The 25285-nt window shown below is 39.4% G+C and overlaps 1 protein-coding gene and 1 long non-coding RNA gene across 4 annotated transcripts in view; one reads left to right on the top strand and one right to left on the bottom strand.

Moving 5' to 3' along the window:
• tp53bp2 (tumor protein p53 binding protein 2) overlaps positions 1-25285 on the top strand; it is a 58277-nt gene that overhangs the window by 20630 nt on the left and 12362 nt on the right. For both annotated transcript variants that reach the window (XM_008125889.3, XM_008125890.3), the window contains exons 2-13: positions 5025-5172; positions 13524-13637; positions 14648-14727; positions 15581-15682; positions 16571-16745; positions 19063-19244; positions 19578-19742; positions 20100-20337; positions 21229-21357; positions 21933-22081; positions 23109-23592; positions 24446-25224. In XM_008125889.3, coding sequence (XP_008124096.1) covers positions 5025-5172; positions 13524-13637; positions 14648-14727; positions 15581-15682; positions 16571-16745; positions 19063-19244; positions 19578-19742; positions 20100-20337; positions 21229-21357; positions 21933-22081; positions 23109-23592; positions 24446-25224 — 2745 coding nt within the window. The remainder of the gene's footprint in view (positions 1-5024; positions 5173-13523; positions 13638-14647; positions 14728-15580; positions 15683-16570; positions 16746-19062; positions 19245-19577; positions 19743-20099; positions 20338-21228; positions 21358-21932; positions 22082-23108; positions 23593-24445; positions 25225-25285) is intronic.
• LOC134296780 (uncharacterized) lies at positions 4435-16575 on the bottom strand. Of its 2 annotated transcripts, none has more exons than XR_010003638.1 (2): positions 16361-16575; positions 4435-4978 (listed from the first exon to the last, which is right to left on the bottom strand). It is a non-coding gene; the product is annotated as an uncharacterized LOC134296780 (long non-coding RNA). The 2 variants fall into 2 exon arrangements; XR_010003637.1 differs by lacking the exon at positions 4435-4978 and adding an exon at positions 14533-15701.

Raw genomic sequence — 25285 nt, 5'->3', positions numbered from 1 at the left:
GTTTCTTATTGGGTAAAAATCCTGGAATTGTTTGGCTGTTTAAATATGGCAGTATAATTTTTGTAATTGCTAGGCTTCAGTTTGTTGACTGTCCCGTCCTCCCCCTTTTCTTAAAATAACTTTTGTTCCTTTTTTGAAAATATGAATGAATGAAGCCTTTCATGGCTTCTCATAATCAGTTATTGGCTATGCTGTTCTTTCCAGAGCCCTGTCTGTGAAGAAGAGTAGCTGTGTTAAAGTCAATGTTTATATTAATTATAGGACAGAAGAGGTGGTTTTGTATGATACATATTAATCCTGTTTGTTTTGTCAGTATTTAATATATGCTACTTTCAGAGAGGTTTTCTTTGTTTAGTGCAGTTATCTTCAGTGTCCTTTTCGAAACTGCATTTAAAAGTATTCAGTGAAGAAGTTAATCTGAAGTATGTGCTTTACAGTAGTGAAACTATTATCCTTATTTTATATAGCACTAGCTCAGATTACTGAAAGATACAAACTGTCGGAAAAATAGTCCTGCTTGTTTGCTTGTGGCTGCTTTACAGAAACCTCCTTTATATCATTGTCACTTTTGCCTAGGAAAAGTGTATCCTCTTTAATGCCAGATGAATGTGTATGTCTGTTTTGCCTTGCAAGTGAAATTGAGGTTCTGTAATTGGTGGAGGGATAATGCTACTTCTGTTAAATATTCTTTCCTTGTACTGCTTTCTTTTCATTTTGATAAATCCTCCTTTGAAAAACAACAACAATCTGCTGGAAAGGAAAACCATGATTTGTTTTCCAAAGAGCTGTTTGAGGTGTGGAAAAATATTTTTTACTGTACTTTAGTGTTTTTGGTTGTCTCATCAAATCATTCTTTGCTTGAATGTGAAATATTAGGTTTAGTTTTTCTTTAGTTGTTGATATACTGAATGGGTCTCCCAGATATAAGGGATTATTGAATTATCCGATATAAGCAAATCTTTTTGTCTCTTTTACTCAATAACTGGAATAGTTTAATTGGTTTTTCATAAAATGATATGAATCTTCTGCTCAAAACAAGGTGACTCAAAGGAAAGACTTTGAAAATTGCTAGATGAACATGCAGTTAAAATCCACATTAATTAGAGTATTATTGAATAAACTAGAGGATCATAAGTTTGCTCTTACTGTTACATATTTTAATGAAAATGAATGTTGGGGAGACCCTAATTGAAATCCCCATTCATTCATAAAGCTCATTATAACTACTTACGTCACAGAGTTATACAGGTCAAATGCTGAACAGGGTGGAAAAGCAAATTAAACTTGTAATCAATGTTTAATGAGCATATTTCTGGTTTTAACGGGACTTGTTACCAGTATGTATTTCTATTCTTGATATTGGGAAACATAGTTAATGTATTTATTGTGACTACCAAGTAAATGCTTGAAAGACCAAATTGAAATTAATTTGCACTTGAAGATGTTGAATTAGATTATGTTGTCATTTTTAGAGTGGCAGAGTTGTGGCATAGAACAAAAAAAACTTGATAGTTGTAAAAATGAAAACATATGTGAGAGTTTCTATCGTAAAATTGTATGCAGTAGTATTATCTCACCAAGATGCCTGTCAACCTTGTTAGGAAGGATGGCACTTTTCATATATTTCTTTGTATAATCCTTGCGTTGAGTAGCTCAAATAAGAGTAAACTTAATGTGGGATGTATAAGGTACACTTAACCTTACTATGCTCACTTGCTTTTCCTGTTATGCCTTGACTTCTTGACCTAGGGTGTGTTAGAGAGCTTTATCCAACAGTGATGTGTAAGATGTGTAATCGGCATGTGGATATACAGGTGTTTGGTGATGGGATGTAAATAACTTCTAACTGGGTTAAGACTCAAAAGAGACATGCACAAAAAGTGGAAAAGGGGAGAAATCACCAAAGAAAAATTCAAACGTATAACCAACTCCTGTAGAGAAAAGGTTCGCAAGGCTAAAGCGCATAACAAGCTCAGGCTTGCCAGGGACATTGAAAACAATTAAAAAAGGCTTCTTTGCTTATGTTGGTAGAAAAAGGAAGAACAAGGAGACGATAGGGCCTCTGCAAGAAGATCGGATAATGCTGTCAGGGGATAGGGAAAAGGCAGAACTACTTAATACCTTCTTTGCCTCGGCCTTCTCACAAAAAGAAAGCTGTCCTCAACCTCAGCAACATGGAATGGATAAAGGATTAAGGGAAATCCAACCCCAAATAGGGAAACAAGTTGTCCAGGAACACCTGGCCACTCTAAACGAATTTAAGTCCCCAGGGCTGGATCAACTAACTACATCCAAGAGTATTGAAGGAACTAGCGGAAGTTATTTCAGAATCACTGGCATCTTTGAGAGTTCTTGGAGAATGGGAGAAGTCCCAGCAGATTGGAGGAGGGCAAACGTGGTCCCCATCTTCAAAAAGGGAAAAAAAGACGACCCTAGCAATTACCGTCTGGTCAGCCTCACATCAATACCAGGCACGATTCTGGAAAAGACAGTTAAGGAAGTGGACTGCAAACACTTCGAAAGGAATACAGTCATCGCTAATAGTCAACATGGATTTATCAAAAACAAGTCATGCCAAACTAATCTGATCTTTTTTTTTGATAAAATTACAAGCTGGCTAGATGCAAGGAACACCGTGGATGTAACGTATCTGGATTTCAGTAAGGCCTTTGACGAGGTCCCTCACGACCTTCTGGCAAACAAACTAGTCAAATGTGGGCTAGACAAAATTACAGTTAGGTGGATCTGCAATTGGCTAAGTGAATGAACCCAAAGGGTGCTCACCAATGTGTCTTCTTCATCCTGGAAAGAAGTGACGAGTGGAGTGCCGCAGGGTTCCATCCTGGGCCCGGTTCTGTTTGACATCTTTATTAATGACTTAGATGAAGGGTTAGAAGGCATGATCATCAAGTTTGCAGACAGCACCAAATTGGGAGGAATAGCGAATACTCCAGAAGACAGGAATAGAATTCAAAACATCTTAACAGATTAGCGAGATGGGCCGAAACTAACAAAACAAAGTTCAACAGGGACAAATGCAAGATACTCCACTTAGTCAGAAAAAATGAAATGCAAAGATACAGAATGGGGGATGCCTGGCTTGACAGCAGTACATGTGAATAGTATCTCAAGCTCTGAGGATTACTTGGGAAGGAATCCCACTGGAGCATTGCAGCACACCAAAATACTTTGGGAGTTACCCTAGACCATGCTCTGACTTACAAGAAGCACTGATTTACTATCAAGCAAAAAGTGGGTGCTAGAAATAACAACCTGACACAGTGAAGACATCTGCCCTTGCTCTTTGCTGCTCTGCTGCTGCATACACATGCCCAGTGTGGAATACATCTCCCACGTTAAAACAGTGGATGTGGCTCTTAATGAGACATGCCACATTATCAGAGGATGTCTACGTCCTACACCACTGGAGAAATTATATTGCTTAGACGGCATTGCACCACCTGACATCCGCCGGGAAGTAGCAGCCAACAATGAAAGGACCAAGGCATTGACATTTCCAGCCCATCCCCTGTTTGGATATCAGCCAGCACGCCAATGCCTTAAATCAAGAAATAGCTTTCTAAGATCTACAGAGATACTCGCAGGAATACCTCAGCAAGTGAGAATCCAAAAGTGGAAGGCTAAAACCCGGAACCTTAATCAGTGGCTGACTCCTGATGAGAGACTCTCCCCTGGGCACACAGAAGACTGGGCAACTTGGAAGGTGCTGAACATACTGTGATCTGGCACCACGAGATGCAGAGCCAACCTTAAGAAATTGGGTTACCCTCTAGTTTGCATCATGTGCAGTTCTGTGATGTTTTTGAAAAGGTGTGAGAGAATGAAGAAAACAAGTGTTTGGATTAGAAATCCAACTATGATTTATGTAACTCTTAACATATTTCATTCAAGTGGTGTGCATGATGTAGTGAAGCATACTACCTTCTGTTAACACAATTTAATAATTAAAGTCATGATTGTGGTAAATTTTACCTTGAATCAAAATTCAAAGGAACTCCAGGAAACACATTCAGTTATTTAGCTGTCATCAGTTAGGCTGTGGCTGGTTGCAATTTGTCTTACCTTTTAGGAGCAGTAAAGGTGCCAATTAATGTTGAAATCAGCACTTCTGAATATTAGATGTAGCGTTTTACCATCTCATCCTTCCAAAGCTGTTAGTAATGTAGCTTGTGGATCTACAATTGAAGAATCACTTGTGATTTTTAAAAGAGAGTTATATAATACTGGCACAACTTGTCTTAAATTGGTACTGTTATGTAGTGTATGAAAATGACATAGGAAACAAATTGCTTTGGGACAAGATGAACAACATCATGACCGATCATTTTTTAAGTTTCAGGGTTGTAGATTTAGCATATGTATAAAGAAGCAATACCTAGCCATAGGAATAGTTTAGGAATCAAACAAAGTATATAGAAAATTTACAAGATTTAATTCTAGGTTTTAAAAAAACAGACATTTAAAAAGTCAGACATTTTCAAAGGAAAAATAAGCAGCAGAAAGTCATTGCTCTTTTGACTTGGTCCTGATAGAAAAGTGATATTCCTCCATGTAATCATCTTGACTCTGAGCAAGTTCAGCAGGTCAGCCGACTTAGGCATATGTTTACTTTATCGGTTTCCCAAGAGTGATCTTCAGTATCCCATCTCGGAGGATGCATTCTGTTTGTTCATAACTTTGGTCATAAGCAATGTCACTATGGATTTTATGAGCAAAGGCCTGTTTTTTGCCAAAGCAATAGTTAACTATTATTATATGGTTAGATCTATGCATTTTTCAACATATTTGTGTATAATTTGAAATACATGACAACAAAAACTTTACTTCTGTAATAGAGTAGGAATTGTGCACCTTTCAGATGTTGTTGAAAAGCAGCTCCCAGCATTCTCTCTGGTGGGTATGCTGGCTAGGATTGTCTGGAATTGCAGTTCAGCAACATATTTTCTTCACTCATATCCTGTGAATTACAAATTAATTTAACAAAGTAATCTTATTTTTTGCAGATGTTTCTTACAGTGTACCTCAGTAACAATGAGCAACACTTCACGGAAGTGCCAATCACCCCAGAAACTACATGCAGAGATGTTGTGGATTTATGTAAAGAACCTGGTGAGACTGAATGTCATCTCGCAGAAGTGTGTTGTGGCTCAGGTAAACAAAATGCAGCATTTGTAAGATGTCAGGTATCTAGTCTTTACTTTAAAATAAAGTCTTACCTAAATATCAGGATTAATTGAAAACATTAAACCAAAGTCGGGTATAACAGACTTCATTTGACTCCTTACTGCCACCACTAGACTCTCCACTGCTGCCACTAACAAATCATCATCAGCACCTTATTATCATCAGCAAATAGATGCCATTGTTTTGTTTCCAGAAGCTGATATATGCAGAAATGTATATAGGCAATATATAGATTTATATGTAAGAAACATTGATTTTAAACTACAGCACATTAGCAGGATCGTGTATGGCCTGTGTTGTGTTGAAGTGTTTTAGCATTCCTCCTCACCCCCTCTAGAAGTTATCAATTCCTGAAATTAAGATTTGCATAAATTTATAAAAAGTTTAAGATCAGCAATTTGAAATCATAATTCATGTAAAATGAAAACAGACTATTATGGTAAGACAATTTGTGTGATCTAGTAGCATATTTACAAGCTACTAGAGGTCTCAGCTAATTGAGTGGATTCTTTAGACAGGCCACCAAATGAGATTCCTTCCACATTCTAATAGAAATGTAGAACATGCATTTCCCTATTAAAGACTCTTCCTGCTTTCCCCCACATTATTTGCCCATGTGGAGGATTAACTCCATGAATTGCTCTGTTAATTTATGCCCTAAACTTTTCAGCTGTTTCGCATTGCATATTTTATAGAACCATACAGTATTTTTCATTACTGTATCTCTTAAAGCAGTCTTCCTTTTTTTAACAGGGTGGACTTCTGTTAACATGAGTTGGCCAAATGTTTTGGAAAATTTGAAGCTGTAGTTCTCCTTATCCTGTTCTGAACCTCATTTCATTGAGAGGGGAGGGTTTTGGGGTAACTTTGTTACGGAATATTCCCTATAGGGATACATGCATGGAGTGCATTCCATAGCAAAAATGGTTTTTGAAGGCATTTAAAAATATTTTAAATATTTTACATTGTAATCGGGAAAGTGTGAGCTGTAGGCAATGTTTAGTTTCCCCAACCCATTTTGTGCACTATATACCTGATACCTTCAAATATGTTTAAAATGGGGGAAATTTCCAAAATGCAGTAGCTTGACTTGTAATAATAATAATAATAACAACAACAACAACAACAACAACTTTATTCTTATACCCCGCCCCATCTCCCCGAAGGGACTCGGGGCGGCTTACATGGGGCTATGCCCGGACACAACAGCACAAAATCAAAACAAAAACAATAAACAAATCAGCCAACAATAAAACATCAACATGGATAAAAACAGTCATAAAAGGTCAATATACAAAATAATGTTAAAATCATGAGTGGGATCAAAAGATCTGGGCCAAGGTGCAGAAAAAATGTCAAGTCATCAGGGAGGTGTAATTACCCAGCAGGTGTAGTACTTAAAGTGCTAAGTGTAATCCTGAGAAAGCATACCTGAGGGTCTATTGCTTAGTAGGCAAGTAATTCGATCCTACAAGGATCAATCATCAAAGGCCTTCTGGGAGAGCCGGGTTTTCAGGCTCTTCCGAAAAGAAAGAAGGGTGGGGGCCTGCCTAATCTCCCTGGGGAGCGAGTTTCAAAGCCGGGGGGCCGCGACTGCGAGGGTGGTGGAACCGAGAGGAGGGCCTCCCCCGACGAGCGAAGAGATCGTGCGGGTTCATAGGGGGAAATGCGGTCTTGAAGGTAGATGGGTCCCAAACCTTTTAGGGCTTTGTAGGTAATGACCTGCACCTTGAATTGGGCTCGGAAAATAAACGGCAGCCAGTGGAGCTCCTTAAACAGTGGCGTTGAACGCGCCCTGTAATCTGCCCCAGTTAGAAACCTGGATGCCGAGCGTTGTACTAATTGTAATTTCTGGGCCGTCTTCAAAGGCAGCCCCACGTAGAGCGCATTGCAATAATCCAATCTAGAGGTAACTAAGGCATGGACCACCATGGTCAGATCTGACTTCTCGAGGTATGGTCACAGCTGGCGCACAAGTTTTAATTGTGCAAAGGCCCTCCTGGCCACGGCCGACACCTGGGCCTCAAATGTCAGCCCCGAGTCCAGGAGGACCCCCAAGCTGCGGACCTGCGCCTTCAGGGGGAGTGCGGCCCCGTCAAGCACCGGTTGCCACCCAATACCCCGATCAGACGTGCAACTGACCTGGAGGACCTCTGTCTTGTCAGGATTAAGTCTCAACTTGTTCGCCCTCATCCAGATCAACACAGCGGCCAGACACTGGTCCAGTATCCAAGGGGCTTCCTTGGATTTAGGTGGAAAAGAGTAGTAGAGTTGGGTGTCATCCGCGTAGAGATGGTACCGCACTCCAAAACTCCGGATGACCTCACCCAGCGGTTTCATGTAGATACTAAAAAGCATGGGGGACAGGATAGAACCTTGCGGGACCCTACAGGTGGGGGCGGACCATCTTAATGTCCATAAGTCTCCTGGGGCGGACCATCTTAATGAGCCCACCACCCCTGCGGAGGTTTGAGGACACGGTTAGTCTTAAACTGATCAGGTAATGGTCGGACCATGACAATGGAAGAATAATTTGCTCTTCCACTCCGACCAAACTGTCGCCCGCAACAAAAACCAGGTCGAGTGTATGTCCAGGTTGATGAGTGGGACCCGATATTATTTGGGACAGACCCATGGTCGTCATGGCGGCCATGAATTCCTGTGCTACACCTGTCAAGGTGGTCTCAACGTGAATGTTGAAGTCACCCAGCACTAACAGGCGCTGGGAACCCAACACCATGCTAGAGACCACCTCTGCTAGCTCAGGCAGGGAGATTGCTGTGTCACGGGGTGGACGGTACACCAGCAGAATCCCTAAACTGTCCCGGGTACCCACCGTCAAGTGGAGACACTCAAACCCGGCAGATTGCAGAGCAGCGCATCTGACCAGGGCGATGGACTGCCTAAAGACCACCGCAACCCCATCTCCCCGCCCTCCCGGCCTGGCCTGCTGATGCACCCAGAAACCCGGAGGACAAAGCTGGGTAAGGTTTACCCCACCCAGATCATCCAACCAGGTCTCGGTGATGAAAGCCAGATCTGCCTGCTCATCCAGGATTAAATCCTGGATAATAGATGATTTACCCTTGACAGATCTGGCATTGAACAGCAGGACCTTCAGCCCGGAGGGGCTGCTATGGAAGCTACCGCACCTATCCTTCTCCAGGGTCGCAAGAACCCTGTTGCGCTTCTCCCTGGGAATCCATTGACAGCAATTCCTCCTCCCCCACACAACCTCGATGGAACCGCCCCCCCCCACCTGTTCCCTACCCCCCAAGGAATCTGGCTCAATTGGAGCATCATTAAGAGAATCTAGTCAGCTCCCTAGGTCCAAAAGGCTGCTGGAATTACCATCTAACCTAGTTTCAGGAGAAGGGGATAAATGGGGCCTACCGGAGAAACTTAGTGAAGTTGGAGAAGGCAAAGATTGCTGATAAGATACGGAAAAGGATTGGGCCAAAATATCTAAATGAGACTTTTCTTGGGGGGGGGGGGGGACCTACACTGAGGATTGAACATCCTATTGTCTCTGGGCCTAGCAGACGCTTGAGCATGTAAAGACAGGTTGGTCACCAGAGGACGAATCAAGGGGTCCACTATTACTCTTCTGATGGTAATGCCCCATGAAAGCAGCTGAAACCTGAGGGCCCATAATTTATCTGCTATAAACTTATCCTCAAAGGTGGAGATGAGGCGTATAGAGCGATCATAAGATTGGTAGTCCTTATGGAGCCAGGTGATTGTCTTTATCTTGACTGTAGTCAGGCTCCTTGAAAGAATTTGTATGCCTCCTTCCCACCCTGCCCCAGCAAAATAAAGAAAAGGATTCTCAATGCCAGCCAAAACTGAAGTTAGAAGTAACATCAGGTCACTTCCACATCAAGCAAGGCACGTCTGTGCAGCCTACCTGAGGATGCTGAATCACAAGTGTTTCCACCCTTGGTTTAATTGTTCATTCCTGCCTTAAATAGTGCATTTTAGTTTTCTTTTTGTTTCATTGTTTTACTGGATTTTATTGTAAACTGTCTTTAAATTTTACCAATAAAAGCTGATAATTGTTGAAATACTGTAGCTTCATTTATCTGCAATCTAAGATTGTTATCCCCTGATATGTAGTTTTCTTTGCATGATTAAAATTTTGCTTCTGATCCTCTTATTTTAGTGCCATAAATTCCAATTGCCAGCTTTTCTTTTGCATGCTACTTTAAAAAATCCCTCAAGAGCCTCAGATCCTGTCTGCCAGAATTATTCATGCTGGGTGAACAACAATTATTTTGAAATTGATAGAGGATCAGCCTTTTTATACTCAAGCTGAACTCAGTAGATATTTGTTAAGATGTTGTATCCCTCAATCAGTGCATCTTAAATTTGAAATAAGCACTTCAACTCTGTGTATTTTAATAACTCACTGATCCACTATAATTGTAACAGTCAGAGTCAAGTAAATGAGTGTACATTACCTAATACTCTATGTTAGTTGTACATTTTTGTAACTTAGAGTAATATTAAATTTGGTTTTCTTGATATCTTTAAACCACAATATGTTCAGCTTCGCAAATCTATTTTGCTTTCTACTAAACCTCCCAAGGTCCTGCAGTTGGAAATATCAGACTAATAAAAAGAGAGTGTCTGTGAGCATATTATTAATTTAGCGATTTGGAATACCAGAACTGAATAAAGTTTACATCCTCTTTGCACAAAATACTACTCCTGGCTATCATAACCTTTTTCATACCTATCTTGCTTTAGGTGGTAAAATATTTTTTGTCACTACTAATAACAGTGGATAGTTAGAAACACTTTTAATTTAAACATCTACGAGCAGATCCCATGCTTAGACAATGCTTCTCTATCGAACTAAAAAAGGATAGTCATGCGTGGAGGCCTACTGTGTGGTGTTGGCATGCTGTCCTAGGTCATTTTGCCATGTTGGCAAAGCAGGACTCATTGTAGCAATAGCACAGCTGTTAGCACATCCTTCTCAAAGCACTAATTTTGTGATACAGAGATTACTAGGAGCAGGTTTTAGGTATTGTGAAGTATTACATTAAAAGTTAAAGTAGCAAGAGTTTTCAGTTCTTGAATAAGCTCATCCTTGTAAGCTGACAGCAGTTAGTTTTATAGTAATGTTAACATTCTTGTACTTGGCAGGAATGGATTATGACACACAATGACCATCACAGTTTTATAGTGAGAAATCTCGCACAAATGCCATTGTCTTAACTTTAATTAGTTTTTACTAGAGTATTGAGTAAAACCCATCATAAATCCTCTTCCAGACTGTCCCCTTCCAAATTATAAAGGTATCTTCCCTTGTGATTTAGAAGATGAGCTGTTTAGCTGTCTAGACAAATAACCTCGGAAGCTGCTTTTTCTGTAACAGTGACCTACTTGCTTATATTGTAAAACTAATCTCCCTTGACAGTGACCCCAGAAAATTTCCTTCCTACATTCCTTCAATGTGCCAGCTGATTTTTTCTTCTAAAAAGAAGCCTATTTTATCAGTGTTCTTTTATGTTAAACTAAGAATCTCCAAAACCATAAAATACTTGCAGAACAGAGTATTTTAATAGGCACAAAACCAAAGATTTAAACCAGAACATAGAGCTGAAGTTGGGCCGTTTTAATGTGCAGTCTTTTATTTTTTTAAATCAAGATAATGTTTATTGTCTCTTGAAACTAGCAGTTGTTTATAACCATCAGTGTCCCAATACAGGCCTCTTATCACTTGTGTATCATAATCTCATTGTTTTTTCTTCTCGTGTCTTATAGACGATAATCCATCAAATCCTTTCTTTTTACAGCAGGGATCGGGAATGTGCTGCTCAGGCTTCCAAGCCTTTAGAACTCCAAAATGCTTTAAAAGACAGCAGTTTCCCTTTTAACATTCTTGATCTTGCCCCTTCCTTGACCAAAAATTGGCTGAAAATCAGAAAGTGCGAACTGAAAGTAGATTTGTGATCACTTCTGGGTGACATTTTCTGCCAAAATTAGCACCTGCTATAGGAAGGAATCCTCACATTTGCCCGCCTGTTAAACTGTGCTAAAAATGTAAAGTTTAAGAGGGATGTGCATTTATACTTCCAATTAACATTGAGAAAAAAATCAGGTTGAAAAACATTGACTGCTTTTAGTTTTAAATGTATAAAAGAATAATAAGTTCCTCATCTACACGATTATTTTTTAATTATAAAAATGTATTGATTTGGGTCTGATGAAATATTTGTACACTCTATTATAAGCTTTGCAGATTGAACAATACTTTTTCTGTTGACCTCCCAAATTTTCAGATGCGAAAAATTAGAGTTCCTTTTTGTGCCAGATAAAGGAAAACTTTAATCAGCAGAGGAATCCCAGATGTGCAGAATCCTAATAAACCTATTTAGCTACTATAGTTATTAAAACATGTCTTTTCACCTAATATTGATATTTTGATAACTTGTTACAGTGTCCTTTGTTACAAGAAGTTTGCTATTATACATGTGAATAGTCACTGAGAAGGAAACGTTGTACAAAAATGCAAATATTGTATAGAATGAATCCAAAAAGAAGGTATCACACCATTACCTTGGTTCCTTTGTAGAGATTAGATGTGCAAATGGGATAACTTTGGCAATTGATAATAATAAATATTAAAACTAGGAATTTAGACCCCCACGTCCTGCCAATTTTGTTGATACACAGGGTGATAGCTGCCTATGCAATTTCCAGTGTCTATTTATCTGTATGACATTTTGGGACAGACCCAGTAGCAGGACAGCAGGAATAGTACTTTTTGATTCCTATAGTTGTGCAGCTTGGGTTATAAAATGTTTGGTGTTAGAAGGAAAAGTGACAAACATTAGAGGAAAAGAATCAGAGACAACTAAGTTACTCCATCCTTGCTATAATCCGATGATGTCATTCCCTGGAAGAATGGGCCTCATTGATCAGGGGAATAGCAGTGCGAACAGTTAGCATTTAGAGCCTCAGAGATTAAAAAAACCTATTCAGTGAGGCTTTCAACCAGGGGCTGGAGGGAGAAACCCAACTTTATTTTTATTGAACAACTATAAACAAAATACATTTTCAAAAGGCTAGTCATGTTAATTTATTCCAGTATAATAAAAATGTAATAATTGCTCATGGAAAATCCTGCATGTGTTTAACCAAGAGATTTGGACTCTGTTGGAGTGCATTGGGAAAGCATAAGTAAACTAGAAAGCCATGCTCTCACTCCATTCTCTAGATCAGGTGGTCTTTGCTAGCAAATTGTTGGACTACGGGTCAGAAACACACAGCCAACAGTGAGAAGAATTAGTCTAGTAACATTGGTTGGGCCAAAGCTGCCTTCTGCTGCTTGACGGTACAACCTATCAGCCAAATGGCAGAAAGCAAAGCTACAGATTGGTTTCTGCTCAGCTCAGCTCATCACTGTTTGGCATATTGTTATGGCAATTTGGATAGAAGGTGATCCTTATAAGCTGCTCTGAGTCCCCACGGGGAGAGGGGGCGGGATACAAATAATGTTTTGATTGATTGATTGATCCTGTTTAAAACTTAACTGGAGACATTATCCTGTAGTTTCAATAATGTTATATCTGTCATTTGTTAAATTCTCCGAACGAAATGCTATGGAGACACCATATGATTCTGATACACTCACTACAAGTATGCTTTAGGTTTGAATTCAAAATACTTTTTATATTTAAAATCCTAAATTGTTTGTGGGGCCCTTCATATACTGTATTTCTTGTTTTAATTAGAATGTACACCTTAGTAAGGGTGTTATATTGTAGAGCAACATGTACACATCAATAAATAAATAATAACACTAATGTACTTGATGGAGTGTCTCTGCTTGAATATAGCACCTCTATCCAAGGATTACAGTATTCTGGAGGGACAAGTCAAGACACCATTGACCAGGGCAGGATACAAGCACATATACAAGGAAGGAAGGATCACAGGCAGGCAGGCAGGCAGGCAGGCAGGCGCACGCTTCTCAATATTTCTTTATATAACTTGTTATACTTCTCAATATTTCCTATTTCATTGGCTCGGTATAGTTTTGGCAGTGATTCAGTTTCCACAGACTTTGGTTTCTCTGCTGTTAAAAATTCCCTTCCCACCCATTGTTCCTTCCATCCTTTTAAATAATGCTTTTTTTATTTGTGACATATGAACAAAATTTCCTCGATACATTACAAATATATATTTGGGCAAAAGATCCCTTTGTAACTAATTGTATGCTATTTGAGATATAAAAATAGATTTTGTTAGGTTAGTATTGGAAGCACATTGAATAAAATTTATCAAACCTATTTTGCATTTTTCAGAACGCCCTGTAGCTGATAATGAGCGCATGTTAGATCTTCTGCAGCGCTATGGAGTTCAAAGAAGTGAGGTTCGGTTCTTTCTGCGTCATGAAAGGTCCCCTAATTGGGAAACTGGTATGTGATAACTTAACTCAGTGGGTGTATTTAAACTCACAATAAAAGCTGTTCTCTTTGGAAATGATACACTTAATCTTCTTTCAGTTTGCCTGACTATTTGATAGAAGATCCATGATCTCTTGTGTGGGATGCATTAGAAAGCAGCTAAGATTATGTTATGCGATCTTATTCTGTGGTGCCTCGAAAAAGGTTAATAGTGAGGCACTGATTTCTAAAAGACCTCAGTCTCAAGGCTGCTGAATGTTCCATGCTAGACATATGTTCTATGTTATTTCAGTGAGATATTTCAATCTGTTTAGTCATTTTGAAGTAAACACACAAGGAGTGGAGAACTATTAACCCTGTTCTTTCCCCTCATGAAGAGTAACTTGGCGAGATCTGCCATATTTTGGGGGAGACTCTCCACTTCACTAAGTTACTATGTGAAAGGAGGCAAATGGCCACAGGTAATAAAAACCTAATATGAATTCTGTAACACCTGAATAGGACTACATTTTCAGAACACATAAATCCTTTTATGTCCACATAAACTTTTCCTAAAAATCATCCAGCATGTATACTATTTGTATACTGATCCATCAATAATCCCTCTCTCCTGCTGCTTTGTTTGCCTAGCTTGTGTTTTTAAATTCCTAACAGAAGTGCAAAATGACTTCATAGTAAAGTGACTTGTCCCTTTAATTCTGCTGTAAAAGCTGAGTTTGCACAAAATACTTACTTGGCTTCTTGTGTCTACTGTAATTTTTATGAGAAAACATGTTTAGTTTTTCTTTTGTTGTCCCTGCACGTCAGGCAAGGTGAATGCATTTATTGCACAGCCAGCATTTTAGCAAAGATGTAGCAGAGCTGCAGATATGCTTACATTGACTTACAAATGATTGTCAAAGACTTGTGCTAGTCTGTAGAAACCTTCTTTTATGTCTTTCAGCATTTCAGAAGTAAAGTTATATTGAAAGGAATTCATGCGATATTTTACTTATTTTTATTTTCCTTTGTAATCATTAAAGGAGGTGGGCCAAGACTGCAGGATCCAAGCTCAAAAAGAAATGGTGTAAAAATGGTTAGTGAACGAAGAATAGAGAATGGAGTAAGTATTTACATTAGCCTCTCTGAAATGCAATTAAGAAAATAAGTTTTTTATTCTGAATATATTTTTCAGAACATTTCATTATATAGTGAGAAATTTCAATTTTACTACCATGGCCAGTTAGTAAGCAGTCAGTATCACAGGAATAAAGAGGCAGCTTTAGTGTGGTAGATTTAAATTTCTCTCTGTGATATTACAGTGATATTACATAGACTTGTGCCCAGTAAAATATTTCTTTTGGAATCTTTGTTAGGATTTCTCTTCCTTTATATTTGAAATCATCAAAAATATCTTCCTCACTTTCATGTCAGATGGATAAACATAATATGCCTGTGTTGTATCATCACTTAATTTTTCCCATAGCTCATAATTACTGTGTGGAACATCTACTTTTTGCTTAGGATATTCAAGAGGTCAGTATGTCATTGATGAGTGGAAGACACAAGTTTCGACTTGGCATTGGACCAGGATGACATCTGGATGTCTTTTGGTTGATGATTTTAGTCAGATTCCATAAGAAGCAACTTAGGGAGCTTGACATGTTTAGCTTGGAGAAGAGAAGGCTGAAAGGGGATATGATAGTCATGCTTAAATATTTGAAATGATGCAATATTGATGAGGGTGCAAACTTGTTTTCTGTTGCTTTAGAGATTAGGACACAGAGCAGTGGATTCAAACTGTAGCAAAAGAGATTCCATCTAAGCATTAGGAAGAATTTCCTGATGGTTAGAACTTTTTGATAGTAAAATATGTTGCTTTGGTGCCTGATGGAGTCTCCTCTGAAGCCAGGGAACATTTTTCTTGTGGGGGTTTCAGATAATAGCCATGTTTTTGTCTACTTTTATTACTGAAGATCAATGCTCCTCGGATGGATATGACTCTGGCAGAACTGCAGGAAATGGCATCACGACAGCAGCAGCAAATAGAGGCACAACAGCAAATGTTGGCAAACAAGGTTTGTTGAAAAAACACTTCTGTAAAAATATATATATTTAAAAAATGCAAGAGTGAATTCAAAACCACTTTTTGAAATTCTGTATTATAAAAGGGCTTTGGAATTCTTGCTCCCTCACCCCCAACAGCCTGTTTGGAGAGACTGGTATGCTATAGTGGTACCCTAAAGTGGACTAAGGCCTCATGTACAGAGGAAGAATTGTTTGAGGCTATAGACAATGAGTTTGCTGTTGCCCGTTTTTAGTCAAAAGATATTTAGCCACTTGTGCTCCTTCTATTTTTATCAGTTTTGTATTAATTTATGCAATACTTTTGATACGGAATAATCAAAGGCCTTGATTTGGCCAAGGCTACTGCTAGAGTCTACTACAGATATGTCGTTTGGATTTAGACACTTTCAGAATCAAATATTTGATGCTTCTTTAAATGTATCAGTGTATCATACAAACTGTGGTGGCTTTCCGACTGTATTCTTGGGGACTCTGTGGTTCCTTGAAAAATTATTAGGACCTCATCAAATAGGACAACTAAGCATGCAAAATAAGTGTCTCTTGTGGATGGTATGCATGAAAAACAAAGTAAAAATGAACTTTCGAGATCCATGATCAAATCTTGAGTCTTCTTTAAAAGAAACTATATAAACTGTGTGTCAGTTGTACAAGCACACATGCACACCTACTTTCTTTGGTGATGGTGGGAGATACAGGATTCTCCATATCTGGTTGTCTTCTGTATAGCAATTTTGTGTGTTTTTAAATCTGCAGTAATCACATAATCTGTAGTTAGGGTTCTGTGGGTAAAGCATAAAACAAAGCATGTATTAAGTTTCTGAACACTTATCCATATAGACTATTGAAATTGGCATAACACTTGTTCGGTTCACCTGTAGGAGCAGCGGCTAAAATTTTTGAAACAGCAGGATCAACGGCAGCAACAACAAGCTGCAGAGCAAGAAAAGCTAAAAAGATTGAAAGAAATTGCTGAGAACCAGGAAGCCAAGTTGAAGAAAGTGAGAGCACTGAAAGGCCACGTTGAACAGAAACGGCTCAGTAATGGAAAACTAGGTAAACTGTTAGTGAGATGCTTTTGAATGACTGATGTTTCTTTAATGTTCATGTTCCAGATGCTCCTGTTTATAATAATTAGCTGAAGAAACATTTAGAATCGTTGCATGTTGTTCCTACAGAGATATGTTTTGGTGTGTGCCTGTTTGTGCTTAACCTGTTGTTGTAGTTTAGGTTGGAGTTGGGTTTTATTCTAACACCCTCTAAAGCAGATACAGGAAAGCTTTTCTGCCTTGGGACCGCATTGTGGGCCTGGCTGGGAGGGCAAGCGTGCTTGCTGGGTGGGGCCAATTTGGTCCCTCCTCTCAGCAAAGGATGTGCGCGCCCCCTTTGCAATCCATCAGAGGAGAGCCTCATCTCTGCTTTTCCCTCCTCAGTGTGAGGCTCGCTGGGAATGAGGCATGTCCCCACCCTTCCTTCCCCACTTCCTCTCCTCGCGAACCTCCCAGGCCAATGTGCAGTTGTGCTTCCCCTGCCGCTTGGCCCCCTTCTTGCTGGTGCTATGGGGCAGGATGGAACGGGGCAGGATGGAAAGGTTGGAGAAGCTCCCTTCCTTAATGATGGATGGTGGGAGGCTGGAAATAACGTAATGGACAGCAGGGGGAAGGGTTTTTTTTCTCTTTCTCCAGCACATGCATGCATATTCAGGCTGAGTGAGGCCAGTCACTCACCCCTCATTCTGTCCCCTCCATTGAGGCAAATACTGCTCTCTTCCTCCTCAATGTCGCCTTCGCCCCTAACTTCCTCTAGTGGCAGTGTTTTGCTTTCCTCACCCCTTTTCCCTCAGGAAGAGAGCCATTTGGGACTGGGTGGTGAGGGAGAGCCCCAGCGCAGTCCCACAGCTGCCTCCGGCTGCCCTCCACTTCCAGGGCCTCTTTTGTCTGAAGGATGCCAGTTGAGGCAAAGGACTGTTCTCCTCATTGCCTCCGCCCCCGAATCCCTACAGTGGCCCACTGCATCCTCCTACCAAGAGGAGGGTGCAGGGCTGAGGGAGAGGGTCCAAGGGGCCTCATCCGGTCTGCGGTTGACCACATATTAAAAATGTTTAACTTTTAATATTAATTTCTGGTGTTAATCTCACCATACTTAAGGTAAAATGGAACACTAGAATTAAAACAATTCTATCTAGAATAGGTTTGGGACAATTCCCGTGCCAAGAAATAACTTGGAAACAATTTAAATGTAGTAGTACTTTTCTCTGCCCTTGCTGAACTTCCCTTCCTGTATTGTCTATTTGTGGGCTATTCATGTACCAAAATCAGGGGTCCTCAAGCATTTTAAGCAGAGGACAATCCACAATCCTTCAGACTTTAGAGGGGCCGAATTATCATTTGAAAAAAAAATATGAACAAATTCCAATGCACACTGCATATGTCTTATCATAGAATCACAGAGTTGGAAGAGACCTCACGGGCCATACAGTCCAACCCCCTGCCAAGAAGAAGGAAAATGACATTCAAAGCACTCCGACAGATGTCCATCCAGCCTCAGCTTAAAAGCCTCCTAGCTTCCCTTTCTTCAGTAGTCATTCAAAGTCTGATATTTTATGTTAATAGTATGGTATCATCAATATATCTTAAATTGTTGATGTTCTTTCCTCCAGTTTTCATGCCTCCTTCCTGCATGTCTAACTCTACTTTACATATATGTTCAGCATACAGATTTTATATAAAGCCTATATATATGGTGAGAAGATGCTTCCTTGCCTGATCCCCATGTTAATTGGAAACCATCCCATTTCTCTATCTTCTGTCTTAGCATAGCCTCTTTTCTTGAGTACAGGAACAGTTAAATATTGTGTTACGTACATTTCTTTTAGAACAATCTATTAGTTTTATGAAATATATAATTAGTTTTCCAGAAACAACATTTTGAAGAACTACAAACTGTAGTTTCTATACTTTATTTCCCCTATTTTATCCTACATGAAGCTTCATTCCTAAAACCAGTACAGGACTGAGGCAATACTCATTTGTCTTTCATCTCCTTCGCTTTTTCCTCATTTTATCCCATGAGAACTCAGTATTTTCCTTTAAAAACCACAGTATGTACGTCTCTATTTATCTTACGTAGCTTTGTTGGAATGTTTCTAAAAATATAGTTCAAAATGCTTCTAGTGATAAAGCCGCTTTTATATTTCTAAATTTGATAAAATTAATAAATACTTCTGTTCCAGTTACAGATTAGGGGCAGCTTTCTTTGAGCTCTGTGTTGGGAGAGCTGGGGGGTGTTTCTGTCCTCTTAACAGCTGCCTTGGAAGCAGCCAACATTTGGTAATTTCTCAGCTAGAGTCATTGTATTCTGTCTTCCTCTGCAGTGGAGGAGATTGAGCAGATGAACAGTTTGTTCCAGCAAAAACAACGAGAACTGGTACTGGCTGTGTCAAAGGTGGAAGAACTTACTAGGCAGTTGGAGATGCTGAAGAATGGCCGGATTGATGGTTACCACGACAACCAGTCTGCTGTAGCGGAACTTGACCGTCTGTACAAGGAGCTTCAGGTAACTAAATCTGTGCAGCAGAAGTAATGGCTAAAACGGGCAGGTCACAAATTTCTTTGCAAAGGGACTTGCTCTGGCTTCTTGAGTGTTTTGATAGGAATGGCCAAAAATTATCTGGACTGTTGAAGTTTAATGTCTTGTCTGTTGTGTAGATTTTTTAATGCCACTTGGCATGTTCAGAAAACAAGCAAAGCCTAACCAGAACTTGCTTGGATGATTGTCCAGTCTTTTTAGTACTCACATAATTTTTACAAAATTGCTAAGTTCCTCATGGCACCCACTCTGCAAGTTATTTGTCCTGAATTCTTGATTTCCTGTCCTGAATGCATTCAGCTAAGGAACAAACTGAACCAAGAGCAGAATGCCAAGCTGCAGCAACAGAGGGACTGCTTAAACAAACGCAACTCAGAGGTGGCAGTTATGGATAAGCGTGTTAATGAGTTGAGGGAACGGCTGTGGAAGAAGAAGGCTGCTCTACAGCAAAAGGAGAATGTACCGGTGAGTACACCAAAAATAAATAAATCACAAACCAAAACAAAATCATCGCTCACTTCTAATACCAGAACATGCTTTATATGCTGAGTGGAGGTGAGTGGCTATGTGAGTCTGCTGTTCCAAAGCATTTCCCTTGTAGCATGAAAGCCACTTTAAATAATATATCACTATTAACCTATTTCTTCTTTCATATGAGGAAGAGTTTTTTTTCTCCTTTGGTGAAAAAAATTCTTTGTAGTAAAGGATGCAATAAGGTTGTCAAAATACCTTTCTTGCAGAAAAGCATTACTGTGCCTTTCCCTGCTTCACCAATAACTGAATTGCAATATTTTGTTGCTAATATTTATGTATTTTGCTTAGGTGACTCCTGATGGTAATCAGCCACAACCAGTGGTATCTACTCCAAGTCGCGTGGCAGCAGTTGGTCCTTACATCCAGTCTTCCACCATGCCACGAATTGCCTCAAGGAATGAACTTTTAGTGAAGCCAGCCTTTCCGGATGGGACTTCAACCTTACAAGCCTCTGATAGTTCCTTGAAAACCCAGACTTTACCAAACATGAGACCTGGGATTCTTTCGCAAATGAAAGCTTCTGGTGGTAATTATCATTTTCTTTCTCTTTTTATTTAAAGTATATTTGTATATCCTCTTGTCATTTGATCCTATTTATCAAGTTAACAGGGTACAGCAGTTAGTTTCTGTTATTTTATTTATTTGTTTAACAGTGATATATTGTTCTCTCTGCTTTCTCTAATAGGCTTAACTACTTAGAGGGCATGTTTAGTTTTGAAATAGGTGTTTATTTCATCCTATATGATGGATTGAATGGTAAATTTACATAAGGACATAAATGCAAAAATGAATGCTTTTTTGTAATTCAGAATCTGTAATATATATTCCATGTTATAATGGCAGCCGTCTTCAAGTAAAATAATGAAGATAAGGATGCTAGTACTTGCAAATGGTGTGTTTGGAAATATTAGTAGCAGGCTGGTCATCGAAAAGCGAAGTACTAATGGATCATAGTTCATTTTGATATTAGGGGATTCAAATTTTCTTTTCAGTGAGCAAGAGTGTTTATGGACTTGGTTTTTATTTTTGACACTAAAGTGTTCTTTGAATAGAAGGGTGTTGTGAGGTGGGATGTATATGGTGAAAAAAAAGTGTGATTTGCTTATGAGGAATGTGTAGAAATACTTGTGTTTCAATATTTGTAACTACAGGGAAAAGCTGCTGTTAAATGCTTTCTAGCCTAGGATGCACTGATGCTAAACTGAGCATTTTGTTCTGCTATGCCAGTACTCCTGTGGCTCAAGCAATGCTAAGTGTTTTCCTGAAAACTGTTTTGTGATTTATTTGCAAAATTTATAAATGTTAGGTTTGGGCTTAGGGGATATTTGTTTTGCCTGTCCATTTATACATTTATTTACATGAATAATTTAACTTTTCCCAACATAGATTTCCTGTTTCTTTTTTCTCTTTATTTCAGGTATGACAGCTGCTGGTTTGAAACCACCACTCACCATCAATGACTGGAATAATTCAAATGCTGATAACTTTATCAACCAGGGACTGACTTCTTCAGTGATAAAAGCCAATGGCAACATTGAAGGGCCAGGTGGGTTCCTTTGAAAACGAAGTAGTCAATTTTGCTTATTTGTTAAGATAAAGGGAGAAAGAATGTTTTCCCATCTGTCCAAGAAGACACCTTCTGTGAGTATTTTCCATAGTGTTTTAGTCTTTAAAAAAAGATCTAAACAAATTTCATGAGAAGCTCTCAGGTTATTCTCAAAGATGTTCCCAGGGTGATGTATAAACCCAAGTCCACTTTTGATATATATTTATTTTGACAGCTCAATGTTCATTCAGCTCTTAGATTTTTAGTCTAATACTGTTGAAATTGTGTAATCTGCATTACTGGGGCTGGTATCTTTAGTAGATGTCTTCTTAATAGTGGGCATGACCAATGTTAAAATGATCCTTCTCAAGTGTCCTTCTTCATTAAGAATCTTTCAGGAGGAAAACCTAATGCCCTTTTAAATTAATTGTTTCTTACATGTTCTTAAATGTGTTTGGTTTACAATTATTTTTTCTGCTAGTCGTTTCAAATAAGGACGGTGGAGTTTAGTTGGTTAAAATGTGTATCTTTACGATTGATTCGAACAAATATTTAACTCTTTGTTTTTGTTTCAGTTGGTGAGGGAGATGCTCCTCTTAGAGAAAGAGAGAAGAAAGTACGTCCCTTTTCTATGTTTGATTCTGTTGAATCAAATGGAGGTAATGGAGCCCCTACAACACTGAGGAAAAACCAGAGTAGTGAAGACCTGCTGCGTGATGGCCAGGTATACTTAAATTTTTAAATCTGATCTTACTCTTTGTGTGAAACAGTATTGGTATTTGTGTCCATATGGTGTTGTGCTTATGAATTTGTATGAAATTCCATTTGGTGTAAATAATAATAATAATAATAATAATAATAATAATAATAATAATAATACATTTTATTTATTACCTGCATCTCCTGATGACTCAAGATGGGGTATAAGAAATTTAAAAAAAAATCAAATGAACATAAAAATAAGGCACATTACTAAATTTCATAGGTAACACACACACATATATGAAAAAGTATACTAAACGCAGCTACAGAACTGACATACAGTGGTAACTGAATGCAAATTAAAACTCGCAATTGAAAATTGACTGGGTAGGCCTGCTGGAAGAAATGAGTCTTCAATTGCATTTTAAATTCCAACATTTCATTTAAATGTCGGATCTTTTCCAGCAGGTCATTCCACAGTTGTGGGGCGGCCCATGAAAAGGTCCTCCATTTGAGAAGCTGGGATGATTGGCAAAATGCTTGGCTTTTATTGGGTTCATTGTCTGAATGTCATTAATTGTCTGAATGGGAAGAAAGTGATACCATCTGTTTTTCAGGAGTATGAGCGGAGATGTAAATCTTTAAAAGAAGGAAATGCCCATACATTTTTGCACTATTGCAGTACGTGGAGACAGCAGTGGTGCTCCATCATGAGTAGGCCCACAAACAAATGAGGAGCCCTTCCTCCACTCAGCTGCCACTGCTTGGGCCTCAAAGGGAGAGAAGTACTATCTGATCCCCTCCACCACTGCATCTCATTTTCTTTTCTGTTATGTCTCAATTAGATTTTAAACCTGAGGGCAGGGAGCTGTTTTATTGGTCTTTTACTTGTAAACTACCATGTACAATGATGGTGCTGTATAAATAAATGATGATGATTGGTGATAATATCTTTCAAGTTTGTGCCTTGTATTTTCTGTTTTTTTTCTTTAGTGCAACACGGTTAGAATAGTTCCTTTCATTTTCACATCTATTGTTTTGCCTTGCAGATGGGCACTAAGAATATGGCGAAAGTACCACCACCTGTTCCCACCAAACCAAAGCAGATCAACTTACCTTACTTTGGTCAAGCCAGTCAGCTGTCCTCCATAGATGTTAAGCCAGACAGTAATGCACAAAAGCTGCCCCTGGCAATAGCAGCTGTTGGAAGCAAGCAGAAACCTCCTCCTCCACTCACACCCCCAGCATCCCAGCCAGTCCAGCAAAGAATCTGCGTGTCACCAAGCGGGCCTCCTCCTAATCCAGATCTGGCTCTTTCTAAACAAGAGAGTCCTCCTGCAGTTGCCGTGAAACCTTTCACACCTCAGCCATCCAAAGAGGCCCCCCCACCTCCCTTCCGGAAGCCACAAACTGTGGCTGCAAGTTCAATCTACAGTATGTACACAAAACAGCAGACTCCAGGGAAGAACTTTCAACAAGCTGTGCAGAGTGCACTGACAAGGGCCCAAACCAGAGGACCACATTTTCCAAGTGGTGAGTGTTTAGTTGCCTTCTCACTTTCCTAGCTCACATTCTGTTTAACAAAGAAAACTTTCATCATGGGATGGTCAAAAGGCCGTAAGGCAGTGATTCTTAACCTGTGAGTCCCCAGATGTTTTGGTCTTCAACTCCCAGAAAGCCTAACAGCTGGGAAACTGGCAGAGATTTCTGGGAGTTGTAGGCCAAAACATCAGGGAACCCACAGATTGAGAATCACTGCCATAAGGGAAGAAGTCGATGATCAACACAGTGAGAATTCAAGGAACATCTGTGTTTTAAAAAACTCTGTTTTAGTTAGACCTTTTTAGTTCTGTGTTAGGTGAAAATAAGATGGTTGCACCCTTGATTATTGCACTCTTAAAATCACTGTAGGGGATTTGTTGTCCAAAATACCCTGGGAGGTTACTACTTTCATTATTAAGAAAAACAAGAAGACAGGTACTTGTTTACCATTATTTATTTATTTATTTATTTATTTATTACATGCATTTATACCCCGCCCTTCTTCCCGAGGGGACTCAGAGCGGCTTACATTCTGCCACGAGGGCCAGCAACAAATATACGATAAAAACAAAATAATTAAAACATGATAAAAACATGATAAAAACATGATAAAAAGTATACAAAAATTAAAACGCTGCAAAGCAGCGATATTGCACCATTATATTCCTCAAGGCTAGAGAAGTGTATCTGACTGATAGATGTAACTATTTACAGTAATGGCTTGGCTGCTGACAGAAATTACTGATTTTATGCAAATCTTATTTATGTAAAGTTATTTAGCTGAAATCAGTGCATTTTTATTTGTCAAGAATTTGACAGTTTTTTTTTCTCAATTGCTATGCAGTGTATGGAAAGCCAGTTATTGCTGGAACTGGCCTCCCAAATCAACAGCAGCAAATGGAGAATATTTATTCAAACACTCAAGGAAAACCCTCCAGTCCAGAGCCTGAAATGGAGACCACAGCTTCAGCCAATGAAAACAATGAAACAGAACGTATTCCTCGCCCACTTAGTCCAACCAAGCTTTTGCCTTTCTTGTCAAATCCTTATAGAAATCAAAGTGATGCAGATCTCGAAGCCCTTCGGAAGAAGCTGTCCAATGCACCACGACCATTGAAGAAACGTAGTTCCATTACTGAGCCAGAGGGGCCTAATGGGCCTAATATTCAAAAGCTGTTGTACCAGAGAACAACTTTGGCTGCTATGGAGACTATATCAGCCCCGTCATACCCATCAAAGCAAACTTCGGTAGCCATTACTGAAGACTCAACAGAAATCCCAAACCCTTACCTAAGCACAGAAGTTGTGAAAGAGGTGGTTCTTCCTCCGCCTGAGCCAGCTATTGCAGAAGAGGCAGAAAGTCCAAATACTGATCAGAGCACATATGCTTTCCCTTCATCAGGACTAGATAGTGTTCCTGAGAACATACCCGACAATACATCCATTACTCAGCCTGAAATGGAGGAACCAAGTCTAGATGTACCCTTGCCTATGGAAATGTATATGGAGGAGTATCCTCCCTATCCACCACCTCCATATCCTTCAGGAGAGCCAGAGACTTTGGCAGAGGACTCGTTTAGTATGCGGCCTCCTGAGGTTACTGGACAGTTCTCTTTACCACCTGTAAGTAAAAAAGTTGTGTCTCTTATTTTAGGCAGTTATGTTTGAAACGATATATTGAGCC

This window comes from Anolis carolinensis, chromosome 1 (genome assembly GCF_035594765.1).
Source record: "Anolis carolinensis isolate JA03-04 chromosome 1, rAnoCar3.1.pri, whole genome shotgun sequence".
In the NCBI taxonomy this organism is placed as follows: domain Eukaryota; kingdom Metazoa; phylum Chordata; class Lepidosauria; order Squamata; family Dactyloidae; genus Anolis; species Anolis carolinensis.
This window is presented reverse-complemented; position numbering and strand designations above follow the sequence as displayed.